The 13,666-nt window shown below is 39.9% G+C and overlaps 1 protein-coding gene and 1 pseudogene across 1 annotated transcript in view; both read right to left on the reverse strand.

The window, feature by feature from the left end:
- The window catches only part of LETM2 (leucine zipper-EF-hand containing transmembrane protein 2), a 26,712-nt gene extending 16,351 nt beyond the window's left edge, over positions 1-10,361 (reverse strand). Inside the window, exons 1-3 of the mRNA XM_006859951.1 lie at positions 10,288-10,361; positions 8,487-8,940; positions 7,597-7,740 (exon numbers count right to left, since the gene is read on the reverse strand). Of these exons, the coding sequence (XP_006860013.1) occupies positions 7,597-7,740; positions 8,487-8,940; positions 10,288-10,361 (672 nt within the window). The remainder of the gene's footprint in view (positions 1-7,596; positions 7,741-8,486; positions 8,941-10,287) is intronic.
- On the reverse strand, positions 3,180-3,557 carry LOC102821773 (annotated as a pseudogene).
- Positions 10,362-13,666: the final 3,305 nt, after the last annotated feature.

Here is a 13,666-nt window from a genome sequence, read left to right on the forward strand (position 1 = left end):
ACAGGGTTTCCGAGGGTGTAAATCTTTACGGGAGTAGAAAGCCTTATCTTTCTCCCGCGGAGCGGCTGGTAGTTTCGAACCGCTGACATTATGGTTCACAGCAGTAGTTACTCTAAATACCAACAGAGAGGGAAAGAGTCTTCAAATCAAGTATCAATGCTATCCACTCTGTGCACAGGGTACATAGCTGCTTTCAAGATGCTGTCTTTATCTTTGATCCATAATTCATGATCCAAACGAAAAAGACAAGCAACATCTTTCATCCAAGATCCATTTGACATCAGCAATGATATTCCTCATTCCATGTCCCTTTCTGAACCTGGCTTGAATTTCTGGCAGTTTCTAGTCAATGTACAGCTACAGTAGTTCATAAAATTATCTTCATTGAAATTTTAGTATCATGTAATATTAGTGACATTGTTCAATAATTTCCCTGTTCTATATGATTGTCTTTCTTTGGAATGAGCATAAATATAGATCTCTTTCAGTTGGTTGGCCAGGTAGCTGGTAGCTGCCTCCCAAAGTTCTTGACTTGGATCAGTAAACACTTTCAGCATTGCATCTGCTTGGTGAGGCATATTAATTAGTATTCCACCAATTCCTGGAGCCTTGTTTTTCATGAATGCTTTCAGTGCAGCTTGTATGTACATCTCCTTTCATATCTGGATCTTGACTGTATATTATCGCCTGAAATGGTTCAATAGCAACCAATTCTTTTTGGTACAATGACACTATTCATGTTCTTTTCATGCTTTCTATATCATGCAATTTTTTTGCCTATAACCCCACTGCCATCAAGTCAATTCCAATTCATAGTGGACAGAACTGTCCCATCAGGTTTCCAAGGCTGTACATCTTAATGGAAGCATACTGCCACATCTTCTTCCTGTGGAGCTGCTAGAGTTCAAACCACCAAACTTTTAGTCAGCAGATAAGCACTTAGCAACTAAGTCATCAGGGCACAGAATCCTTCAATAATGCAACTAAAGGTTTGAATTTTCTCTTCAGTGCTTTAAGTTTGAGAAATGTTGGTCATGTTCTTCCCTTTTGGTTTCCTAATTCCAGGTCTATGCACATTCCATTATAATACTTGACCTTTTTTTGTGAGTCACTTGAAATCTTCTGTTCAGTTCTTTTACTTCATCATTTCTTTTGTTTCCCTCAGTTACTCTTTGCTTAAGAGCACGTTTCAGAGTCTCTTGTTTTCTATTTTGTTTTTTTATTGCTCGCCTGCCTTTTTAATGATCCTTTGTTACTTTCATGTATAATGTCTTTGATGTCATTTTACAACTCATCCAGGCTTTAGTCATTAGTGTTTAATGCGTCAAAATTGTCCTAGAGATGGTCTCTAAATCCAGTTGGGATATTGTTGTTGTTGTTAAGTGCCATTGAGTCAGTTCCAACCCGTAGTGACCCTGTATAGGGTTTCTGAGGAGAAGCTGGTGGTGAGCTTGAAACGCCGACCTTGTAGTTCAAACGACTTTGCGGTCTGGCATATTAATCCACAGCGCCACACCAGGACTCCCCAGTTGGGATATACTCAAGGTTATATTTTGGCTCTCATTGCCCTGTTTCAATTTTCTTATGCTTCAACTTGAACTTGTATATGAGCAATTTTTTTTTTTTGTATTGAAAAAATTTATATTTAGAATTAGCCAGCTGGACTCAGCCTAGATGATTCCAATTTTGTTGGTGACATCTAAGGCATCATAGTCAGGAACCAGTCGAACATATGCCTTCTTTCTTCCATCAGGCCTGATCAAGGCATTGACCTTGGCTATGTTAGTGTCGCAGAGCTTCTTCACAGCCTATCTGATCTGGTGCTTGTTGGCCTTGGCATCCACAATGAACACAAGCGTGTTGTTATCTTCAATCTTCATGGCTGACTCAGTAGTCAGAGGGAACTTGATAATGGCATAGTGATCAAGCTTGTTTCTCTTGGGGACACTCTTCTGAGGATATGAGGGCTGCTTTTGGAGTCTCAGTGTCTTGGCTGCCAGAAGGTGGGTAACATGCAGATCTTTTGTTTGTATATGGCTGTGGACACCTTTCAGCATTGTCTTCTTGGCATTTAATGCCTTTGCTTCAGCTTCAGTTTTGGGTGGGGCAGGGGCTTTCTTCTTTGCTTTCAGCACCATATTCATAAAAAGGACATATGAACAATCAGTCCTTGACTTTATCTTTTGTGTGTGTGTGTGTGTGTGAATTGAGTGAAGGTTTATAGACCAAAATGTCAGTTTTATATTTAACAAATCATATACTTTGCTTCATCTTAAGTTTGTCTTTACTGATAATATTGAGCTTTTCCTTCATCTCTTTCCACAGATATAGTTGAGCTTTTCCTTCATCTCTTTCCATAGATGCAGTTGAGTAAATCATCTGGAAAAGTCCATACATATAGTTTTCATGTGCATTGTCTTTTAAAAAATGGTATTTTCAGTTTCTTACACTGTGGTTGCTGCTGGAAGCTATACCATCAATATCTCAAATACCAGTAGGGTCATCCATGGTGGACAAGCTTCGGTGGGATTTTCAGATTTAGTCTGAGTGGGGAAAGGGCCTGCCAATGTGTTTCTGAAAATCAGTCAATTGAAATTTTATGGATAACCACAAAACACTACCCAATATAGTGCTGTAAGATGAGCCCCTCAGGTAGTCAAGGCCAACAAACACCAGATCAAAATACCACTGGGGAAGAGCTGCCTCCTAAAATAGAATAGTTCATAATGATATGCATGGAATTAAAGTCTTCTGGACCTTCATTTTCTGATGTGGCATGACTCAAAATAAAACACTGAAATTATGTGCCTTGTGTATTGCTGTGATGCTGGAAAATATGCTACCAGTATTTTAAATATCAGCAAGCTCACCCATGGTGGACAAGTTTTAGCAAAGCTTCCAGACAAAGACAGACTAGGAAGAAGGACAGGCAGACTACTTCAGAATAGTTAGTCACTGAAAACTTTGTGAATAGCAGTGAAACATTGTCAGATATAGTGCCAGAAGATGAAAAACACGAATAACACCAGAATAGTATCAGATAATAGTGCTGGAAGAAGTGCCTTTCAGGTTGGAAGGCATTCAAAATAGCACTAGGAATTTGACCATAACGATGCAAATGGAGTAAAGTTTTGTTTTATTTTTTTTAAGAACACAAAAGCATTTTTATTGTAATAAATTTATCGGGTGGGTATGTCTACGAAAGCATGAATCAGTTGGGTTAGTGCAATCAGAGTCTTGACCACATTGCCCATGTGCTCCCACGAGCTCTGCTCTGTTGCTGCTCTTGAGATCTCCAGCTCACCTTTCTTGAAGGTGACTTTTGCCAGTTCCTTCTCCCATTCCTGCTTGACTTTCTGTCCCCTAGACCACCTGTCTCCAGTCACGGACATGGCTATCTCCAGATTGGAACTCTGTATCTCCTTCTCCTCTGTGTAGTCAGTGACTCACTCCAGGTTCACCATACTACTATCATGCTTCTATGGCTTCTCAGGAGGTTGCTCTGGACCACTGGTCTTAGTCTCCAACTCTAGCTCCATATCTCCCTTGGTGGGCATATTCTGGAGTAAAGTTTTGGGGACATTCATTTGCTGATGGGGCACAACTCAAAATGAGGAAAACTGCTGTAAACATCCATTAGTAATAGGAACTTGGAATGTATAAAGTATGAATCTAGAAAAATTGGAATTGTCAAAAACTAATGGAACATATAAAGATCAATATCCTAGACATTAGTGAGCTGAAATTGACTGGCATTGACTGGCTATTTTGAATCTGATAATCATATGACTAACTATACCAGGAACAACAAATGGAAGATGAATGGCATAGCATTCATCATCAAAGAACATTTCAAGATCTAGCTGATAGGATAATAACCATATGCCTACAAGGAAGACCAGTTAATACTACTACTATTCAAATTTATGCACTAATCACTAAAGCTAGTGATGATAAATATGAAGAATTCTACCAACTTCTTCAGTCTGATATTGATCAAACATGCAATCAAGATGTACTGAAAATTATTGGTGATTGGAAGGTGAAAGTTGGAAACAAAGAAGAATTATCAGTAGTTAGAAAATATAGCCTTGGTGATAGAAATAATGCTGGAGATAGCATGATAAATTTTGCAAGACTAATGACTTCTTCATTGCAAATAACTTTTTTCTTCAACAAGAAAGGCAACTATACACATGGAACTCACCAGACAGAATATACAGAAATCAAACTGACTACATCTGTTGAAAGAACCTGTGGAAAAGCCAAAACTAGGTCAGGGGCAGACTGTGGAACAGACCATCAACTGCTTATATGCAAGTTTGGGCTGTTGTTGTTGTTGTTAAGTGCCATCGAGTCGGTTCCGACCCATAGCGACCCTGTACAGGGTTTCCGAGGGTGTAAATCCTTACGGGAGTAGAAAGCCTCATCTTTCTCCCGCGGAGCGGCTGGTAGTTTCAAACCGCTGACCTTAAAGCCTGCAGCCCGATTCGTAACCACTACGCTACAGATAATTAAAACAAGTCCATGCAAGTCAAAATATGATCCTGAACATATACCACCTGAATTAGAGACAATCTCAAGAAAAGATTTGATGCATTAGACACTAACTATTGAAGACCAGAATAGTTGTGAGATGATAACAAGAACATCATAAAGGAAGAAAGCAAAAGGTCATTAAAAAGCTAGGAAAGAAATACAAGATCAAAATGGATGTCACCCCCTCACACACAGAGTAGACAGAGATAGGCAACTTGGACATTGGATACCCAAATTTTGGGGGGGGTGGTTACAAAGGCAAGAAGTGACTGACTTACAAGCTTTCAAGAGGGAACCTAGAGCTAGGGGGCATGGAGAAAAGTAGACTCTCCAATGAGTACTATCCAATCTGTCTAGGCGGAGCTGATGAAATGAAATGCAGAAGGGTCACTTATGATACAATAGTGAATAATTGTTATCAGGACTGATTGTGAGGGTTGGAAATATAAAGGTAGACGTTTTGTAGCAAGGAAGGGAGGGATTAACTCTCCAGTCTAGGAGCAGAGGTCTCTAGGACCATCAATGGAGAAGAGCCAAGAGCGGGACCCTACCCAGAGAAGCAGCGAGGCCTGAGATAGAGGCAGAGATAATGACATGGAGTGATGAAGTGGCTGGGGACTTTGGATCCAGAGAGGGAGAGGGACTGTGTGCTGAAGAATGGTGGTGGTGGGGGGCAGGTGGCGGGTTTCTAGGGTATACCCTTTGGTTGGTTGATGATGCATGGAGGGGATCGGAACCATGGCAATAAAACGATATACGGTGGAATGAATGTAAAACTAAAGTTCTCTCATGTAAAATATCATATAATTCACAATAAAACATGAAAAAAAAAAAAAAAAGGATGTCAGAAGATACTCTGAAACTTGCTCACCAGTGTAGAGATGCTAAAACAAATGGAAGAAATGAGGATGTCAAAGAGTGGAACAGAAAATTTCGAAGGGCAGCTTGAGAAGACATACATATAATAAACTAAGCAAAGACCTGGAGTTAGAAACCAAAAGAGACGAACACACTCAGCATTTCACAAACTGAAAGAATTGAAGAAAAAACTTAAGCCTTGATTTGCAATATTATAGGATTCCATGGGGAAAATATTGAATGATGCAGACCATATCAAAAGAAGATAGAAGGTATATACAGTCACTGTACCAAAAAGAAATGGTCAATGTTCAACCATTCCAAGAGGTAACATATTATCAAGAACTGATAGTACTAAAAGGAGGGGAGTGGTTGATTTTGAGTCCAGGAGTAGAGGTCCCTGGGACCATCAAGGGAGAAAAGCAGAGTATGGGACCCTACCCAGAGAAACAGTGACACCAGAGACGATGAAGTGGAGAGATGGAGTGGCTGGGGACTCTGGACCCAGAGAGGAAGAGGGGCTGGGTGCTGACAACCAGGGGACAGGATTGCAGTGTATACCCTTTGGTTGGTTGATGATGCATGGAGGGGATTATAACCATGGCAGTGGGATGATATATGGTAGGTTGAATGTGAAGCTAATGTTCTCCCATGTAGACTATCACATAATTCACAATAAAACATTTTTTAAAAAACTGATAGTACTGAAGGAAGTGTTCATGCTGCACTGAAGGTACTGGAGAAAAATAAGGCTCCAGAAACTGATGGAATACAAATTGAAATCTTTCCACAAACTGATGCAGCATAGGAGGCACTCACTCATCTCTGCCAAGAAATTGGAAGAAATCCATATTTGTGCCCATTCCAAAGAGAAGTGACCCAGTGGAATGTGGAAATCATCAAAAACATCATTAATATCACATGCAAGTAAAAATTTTTCTGACAATAATTTTAAAACAGCTGTAGTGTACATCAACAGGGAACTGCCAGATACTTAAGCTGGATTCAGGAGAGGACATGGAACTAGGGATAACATTATTGACATCAGATGGATCTTAGCTGAAAACAGAAAATACCAAAAAGATGCTTAGTTGGGCTTTATTGACTATGCAAAGGTTTTCAACTGTGCAGATCATGACACGATATGGATAGCATTGTGAAGAATGGGTATTATAGAACACTTAATTGTGGTCATGAGAAACTTGTACATAGACCAAGAAGCAGTCATTCAAACAGAACAAGGGGATAATGAAAGGTTTAAAATTAAGAAAGGTATGCGCCAGGGCTATATAATATTCTTTCATCATACTTATTCAATCTATATACTGATCAAATAATTCAAGATGCTAGAGTACATGAAGAATATGACATCAGGATTTTGGAAGATTCATTAACAGCCAGTGATATGCAGATGATACAACCTTGCTTGCTAGAAGCGAAGAAGACTTAAAAGACTTACTGATGATCAAAGACCACAGTCTTCAGTACTGATTGTACCTCCAATATAAATAAAACAAAAATCTTCGCAGCTGGACCAATAAATAACATGATAAATGGAGAAAAACCTGAAGTTGTCAAAGACTTCATTTTGCTGGATCCACTATCAACACTCATGGAAGCAGCAGTCAAGAAATCAAATGATGTGTTGCATTAGGCAAATCTGCTGCACAAGACCTCTTAAAAGTGTTCAAGAGCAAAGATGTCTGTTTGAGGACTAAGGTGTGCCTGACCCAACCCATGGCAGTTTCATGAACAGTGAATAAGAAAGACTGTAGAAGAATTGATGCATTTGGGTTATGGTGTTGGAGAAGAATATTAAAAGTACCATGGACTGCCAGAAGAACAAACAAACCTGTGTGGGAAGAAGTACAGCCATAATGTCCCTTAGAAGCCAGGATGGCCAGACTTCATCTCTTTGGATATATTATCAGGAGGGACTACTCCCTGGAGAAGTACATTATGCTTGGTAAAGTGGAAGGTCAGCAAAAAAGCAGAAGACCCCCAACAAGATGGATTGGCACAGTGGCAGCTGCAATGGGCTCAAGAGTAACAATTGTGAGGATGGCACAGGACCAGGCAGTGTTTCGTTCTGTTCTGCATAGGGTCACTATTAGTTGGAACCAACTCGATGGCATCTAACAACAACATCGTATATCTTATCACACAAACACATATACAAAGTTAAAATATCCTACATACCTTTTTGGATTCACTTTCAAAAGTTGATGGCAGCATATCTGGGAAGAATTTCAGAAACAATGGTAATAAGAATTCCATGAAGGGCACAATTATGAACACCAGAAATGGTACCAGGCGGAAGAGATCAGCACAAGTTCTCAGCAGCTACAGAATTAAATACATATGCAATATTCATTACTATAGGACATGCCAAAAACAAAAACAAAAACAAAAACAAAAGCCTGTCTTGGGTTCTTAAAGTGTTCAAAGCCCAAGACAGATTTCCTGCAGCTGTTTTGTAAAATGGAAACGCAGGGTTTTCCTCTTTGCCATAGCTCTTAAGTAATATTTATAGGATATCTTCAAGGAAATCTATGATAATCAAAACATGTTATTGGCGTATCTTTGCTTTCATGTAAGTTAGTGATCCATACTTTAATAACATACTATGTTAAAATTGGTTTTAAGAATGCATATAATTAATATATTAACAACAGTTTGTGCTTCAGATATACAAATCCTTGGAAAGATTACAAAACAGAATTGCAACCATTCTATAAGTAAATATATACAAATTTTAAGAATCTTGCCTAATGTTGTACGGCAAGTCAGTTGCAGACAACTAATAAATCCAGTAAGCAACTCTGGTGCTCACTAGCAGTTACTATTCCTAAATCTGGGATTTTTAAGATGAGTTTTAAGCTGAGTTTAAAACCTGACTCCCAAACATTTAATTTTTTTTTTAAGTTTTATTTAATTAAGTGAATTATGTGATCATTTACATGGGTACATGGGAGAACATTAGTTTTACATTCATCCTATCATATATTGTTTCATTGTCATGATTACAATCCCCTCCAAACATTTAATTTTAACTTCACATTTTCTTTCTCAAATATAATCTTGCCTACCCTTCGTCTCTCTCGTCTGGTCAGCACCTGTCCATGCAACAGCCTCCAAACCATTCTGGCAGCAACTTTGGTGTCAATCCAAAGCAAGTAGAATCCATTGGAATAATATTTAAGTTCATCCAGGATTATTTGTCTATAAGATCGCTTTACTTCCTTAGTCTTCAAACCAGTTTCTTTTGTGGGCTGCAGGCTTGTCACCTGTGGCTGTTCTGTGGTTTGCTCTGGCTGAGGTTTACCAGGGACCTCCTGAAGCCAGCATGTTGATGTGTGTAATTTCTGTATTGTTCTAGTTTGTGAGTGAAGTACTTTATTGCCTGACTGGCTAGAATGGGAATACTTCTTGCTTCCATAGTTCTTCAGATAGATTTTACATATATGGGAATCTGGCAATTGAAGATATGCAAGTGATGGGGAATAAGAAGAGCACGTAGGATGAACAAAAAGAATAGGGAATCTGGAATAAAAAGCAACATCCTCTGAGTTGAGCACATACTATTAAAAACTTAAAGTTACAGAAATAGATATTTTATATGATTAAAATAAAACAATGGTCTTTAAGCCTGTGTTTAAGAATAGATTTCATTATTGAATTAAATATGACTTTCTATCTCAGCTGAATGTCAATATGCTCTACAGCTGAATATATTCCCTGAGAAATATTAATAGCTTAATTCATAATAAATTGCTATAGTAGGAGTTAGAAGTTCTGCAACTATTAACTTAAAAACTTAATAGCAAACATTTATATAAAGTGTTGTCTTTATCTGTCATAAAAAAGGTAGACTTGTGTTGTCAGCCACTTTAGGAACAGTGTTTTAATGAAACGTTTTATAGTCCTGATAGGGATTAGCTAATCATATAATTCTGCCTTGTCTATGCAGTGACTATATTCACCCCTCAAATGAGAGGCAGGTGCTGTTAAAATGCCCTTCACCTAAAGTTCCTCGAGAATTTTAGTAATAACAATTAGAATTGAGCACTCTAACCATGGATTTCTATATTTGAGTTGTTCAGCGTCCTACAACCAATCTTCAGTTAAACTTGCACATCAGATTGTTTGAAAATAAAACTAAGATCTATGCAGGCAAATAAAGATACTGGCAAAGAAACTTCTTCTGGAAAAGAAATAGTTTTTCCATTCTTTCACAATGTTTTTAAGGCCTTCCAAGAATAAATCACTTTTCAAATGGCCAAAAGTTAGAATGCACAATGCATCTGGCACATAGTAAATTCTCCATGAATATTCTTTTGAATTAATAAGTGATAACAGACCTTAACAGGGTAAGTCAGTGCCCTAGGACTAGCTTGCTCTCCATTTTACCGCCTTTTTACATCTAAAGGCCTCATGTGCATTCTTCAGTTACAAAGGTGTCACTCTAAAATGTCTTACCAATGCCACACATCTACAAAATCGTTTATACAGCACATATGAGTTCTAAAGTATAAAGTTTTCTATATATTTTACATGTAATTCATGACTCCAAGATGGTTACCATGGTGACTATCAGACCTATTATGCTATTAGTAGGGCAAGTGAATCTTTTTTAAAGCCTTCAATCAAGGGAGTTAAGCCACAGCCTCTAAGGTGTGGACAGGCAGAAAAATATCCATCTTAGGGCCACCCCAGCTTTCATGTAAAACATATAGAGAAATTTTGGTAAATTCAAATATATCAGAATGTCAGCTTTGTTAAAACCAACAAAGTTGGTTTTTAAATTATGCACTAATCTATGCTTTTGCACATATCTTTTCCATGTAGGAAAGTTCATATAAATATTCCAGAAAAAATTCCAACACTTACCGTCTTCGGGAAATAGCAAAGACTGTATTACAAGTGTAGAAAGCCATATTTATATTTCTCTCAATAGTCAACATAGGGACCTAGGCAGAAGAAGTAAGCAATTCAGTATTTTAAAAAATATATCAGCTAGAAAGCTATCAGGGTGTAAATATTTTTAACTACTTCAAGTATAGAAAATGGGCATGCACATTCTATTCAAAGTATCAAAAAACTCCCTCAAATTTATTTCTAGTAATCAATAATACTTTCTTAACCCTGTAATTGAAAGTAGTTCCTTGAGATTCCAATAAACAGAAATGATCTCTAATATGATTATCTGGTTTTCAAAGGCCAATTTTTGGTCAATGGCATCTAAACATTTGTTTGCATGGTTGACAAGTACTTAAGATGAGCAAGATACACTTATTTGTGGACTAAAACTACAAGTAGAATGTGAATATCCTGGATTTGTTTCTTTTTTCCCCCCCATACTTGGCCAAGCTGCTCCAACCACTAAAGATAGAAAGTACTCCCTAATCTCATTTTATGTATCAGTGCAGATATACAGCGCAAAGGAGCTCTGGTAGCATAGTGGTTACGAAGGACTGCTATTCTCAGGGTCAACAGTTCGAAATTACCAGCTGTTCTGAGGGAGAACGGGAGCTTTCTGCTCCCGTAAAGATTTACAGTCTCGGAAACCCTGTAGAGGGTCGCTATAAGTCGGAACCAACTCCATGGCACATAACAACAACAGTAATAGTACAGGTGTCCTGGTGTGGCACTGTGGGTTCATGCGCCAGATTGCAAAACCCGGTTGAACTGCAAGGTCGACAGTTCAAGCTCACCAGCTACTCCTTGGAAACCCTATACAGGGTCGCTATGGGTCGGAATCGACTCGACGGCACTTAACAACAACAACTAATAGTACAAGTGGAGGTAAACCAGCTTTCTTGTGCTACTAGTTCTCCAGAGGTCCTAAACTCAGCTTTGTACTTTACTGATCTCCATGCTGAGGCCCTTCTCAGCAAGGGGCAGCAATAAGCCTGAGTATCTCTTACCGTCGATTCTGTTTTCATTCAACTGGGAAAGAGTACCAGGGTCTCTTTGACAAGGAAACCTCAACCAGAAGTGAGATTTTGAATATAGGTTCAAATACCTCAGACAGACCATCTTTAAAGAGTAGGGAACCTGGAGTTAACCTGATCTCAGGCTCCCGCCCTGCGCTGTGACCCCCACTTCCCAGGCTCAAGGGTCCGATGAACCAAGGCTCCCAGGGTTACCTTTGCTTCTGACACTTCATGACGCCGTGTGAAACGCCCCTTCGGCTTCCTGTCAGTGACTTTTGTGTGTTCGTTGTGTGTTGGTGGACCGTGTTTGTTGTGGTGTGTCTGTGGGGGCGGGGCTACTCTTTGTTTTTAGTGCGGGGGTGGGGCAGGCACCAGAAGGAAAAACCTTGTTGATGATCCAGGTTTACTGAAGGGAAAAGAGGAGAAGCAGGATGCAGAGTATGAAAGAAAAAGAAGGAAGCGAAGCACGAAAGGAGGGAGAATGAAGGTTGAGGTCCAGATTTTGGGGAAGGGGAAGGGAAGGCTGTTCCAGGGCTAAAGAGAGCTCGATGGGAAACTGGAAACTGTCGGAAAAGCTGGGCGCTCGATGCTAGGAGCAGGATACGGAGGGAATGAGCTCCAGAGCAAAAACGGCCGGCGCGGTCCACCAAGTAACAAGAGCCTGAGGACCTAGCCCACCCAGCTATCTCCTCAGCTGGGCTTCCCCGAACGGCCTCCACTGTCCTCCCAACTTCTTTCCAATCGCCGCCCTCCCCGATCACCCCTTTTTTTTCTAAGATAGAAGGGCTGCAAGCCAAGTCTCTATGGTTCCTCCTCTTTTCCTCTCACCCCGTACCGTCATTCTGAGTGACAAAACTATTAACCAATGAGCTCTCAAATTCTGGGAAGGGATGGGCGGGCCGTCCTTTTTCCTTGCCACCCTGGGGAGGCTGCAAGGTCTTGTTCCTAAGGATGAAACAACTTGTCTAATGAATTTAGTTTAAGAAGTATCTGCGCTTGGGTGGCCCCAAGATTGATATTTTTCTTCCTGTCCATATATTTTAGGCTGTGGCTTAACCCCCTTGATTGAAGGCTTTATTAAAGAATCTCTTGCCCTACTGATAGCGTAATAGGTCTGATTGTCACCATGGTAACCATCTTGGAGTCACGAATTACATCACTTAGATGCATTCCTTTCTCCAACTCTGCAACTGCCTGGGAGAGGGTGGGGAGCGGGAGACAGAAAGGGCGGGAATAGAAAGAAAAACATCTCTCTCTTCCCTCTTCTCCAGAGTGCAACATTGGAATAATGGGAAATCTTCATATGGAAATCTGAATTCCACTAAAGAAATTTGCTTCATAAATGTTCTCCTAACAGGTGGTGCTTATGATTAGTAGTTTCTGTAGAAATCTCAAGTTATATATATCTATGGAGTCCTGGTGTGGTGCTGTAGGATAGGCGCTGGACTGCAAACCACAAAGCCAACAGTTCAAACCTACCAGCTACCTTTTAGAAACCCCATACAGGGTCGCTGTAAGTCGGAACCGGCTCGAAGGTACTTAACAACAACAACATTTATATGTTGTTGTAAATATATGTTGTTGTTGAACCGACCTTGCGGTTCAAACCGACTTTGCAGTCCAGCGCATTAATCTACAGCGCCACACCAGTACACTTTCTCTCTTTCTCAATATATATATTATATAATATATTAATTATATATATAATTAATTGCTGTCGGGTCGGTTCCGACCCGACCAATAGCGGCCCTGTATAGGGTTTCCAAGGAGCAGCTGGTGAGCTTAACCACAAACCTTGCGGTTCAAACCGACTTATACTCACATGCATATATACACTAACACGTGATATATATTTGGAACTCTGGTAGTGTAGTGGTTGTTTACGAGTTGGGCTGCTAATCCCCAGGTCAGCAGTTTGAAACCACCAGCCATTCCGCGGGACAAAGATGAAGTTTTCTGCTCCCGTAAAGATTTACAGCCTCGGAAACCCTACGCAGGGTTGCTATAAGTCGGAACCGACTCCACGGTACACCACCACCACGTGTGTATACACACACACATATATTGATATATATAATGTTAAGTGCCATAGATGATGGGTTGTAAAATGTCCTTGATCTGTTCCAACTCATAGCTACCCTGTATAGGGTTTCCGAGGAGCAGTTGGAGAGTTCAAATTGACCTTGTGGGTCCAGCACATTATGATAGTGTAGTGGTTATGAGTTGGGTTGCTAACCTCAAGGTCAGCAGTTTGAAGCTATCAGTCTTTCTGCTGGAGAAGACTGAGAATTTTTGTTCCTGTAAAGATTTACAGCCTCGGAAACCCTGTGCAG

The sequence above is a fragment of the Chrysochloris asiatica genome, unplaced genomic scaffold, assembly GCF_000296735.1.
Source record: "Chrysochloris asiatica unplaced genomic scaffold, ChrAsi1.0 scaffold00035, whole genome shotgun sequence".
Lineage (NCBI taxonomy): Eukaryota > Metazoa > Chordata > Mammalia > Afrosoricida > Chrysochloridae > Chrysochloris > Chrysochloris asiatica.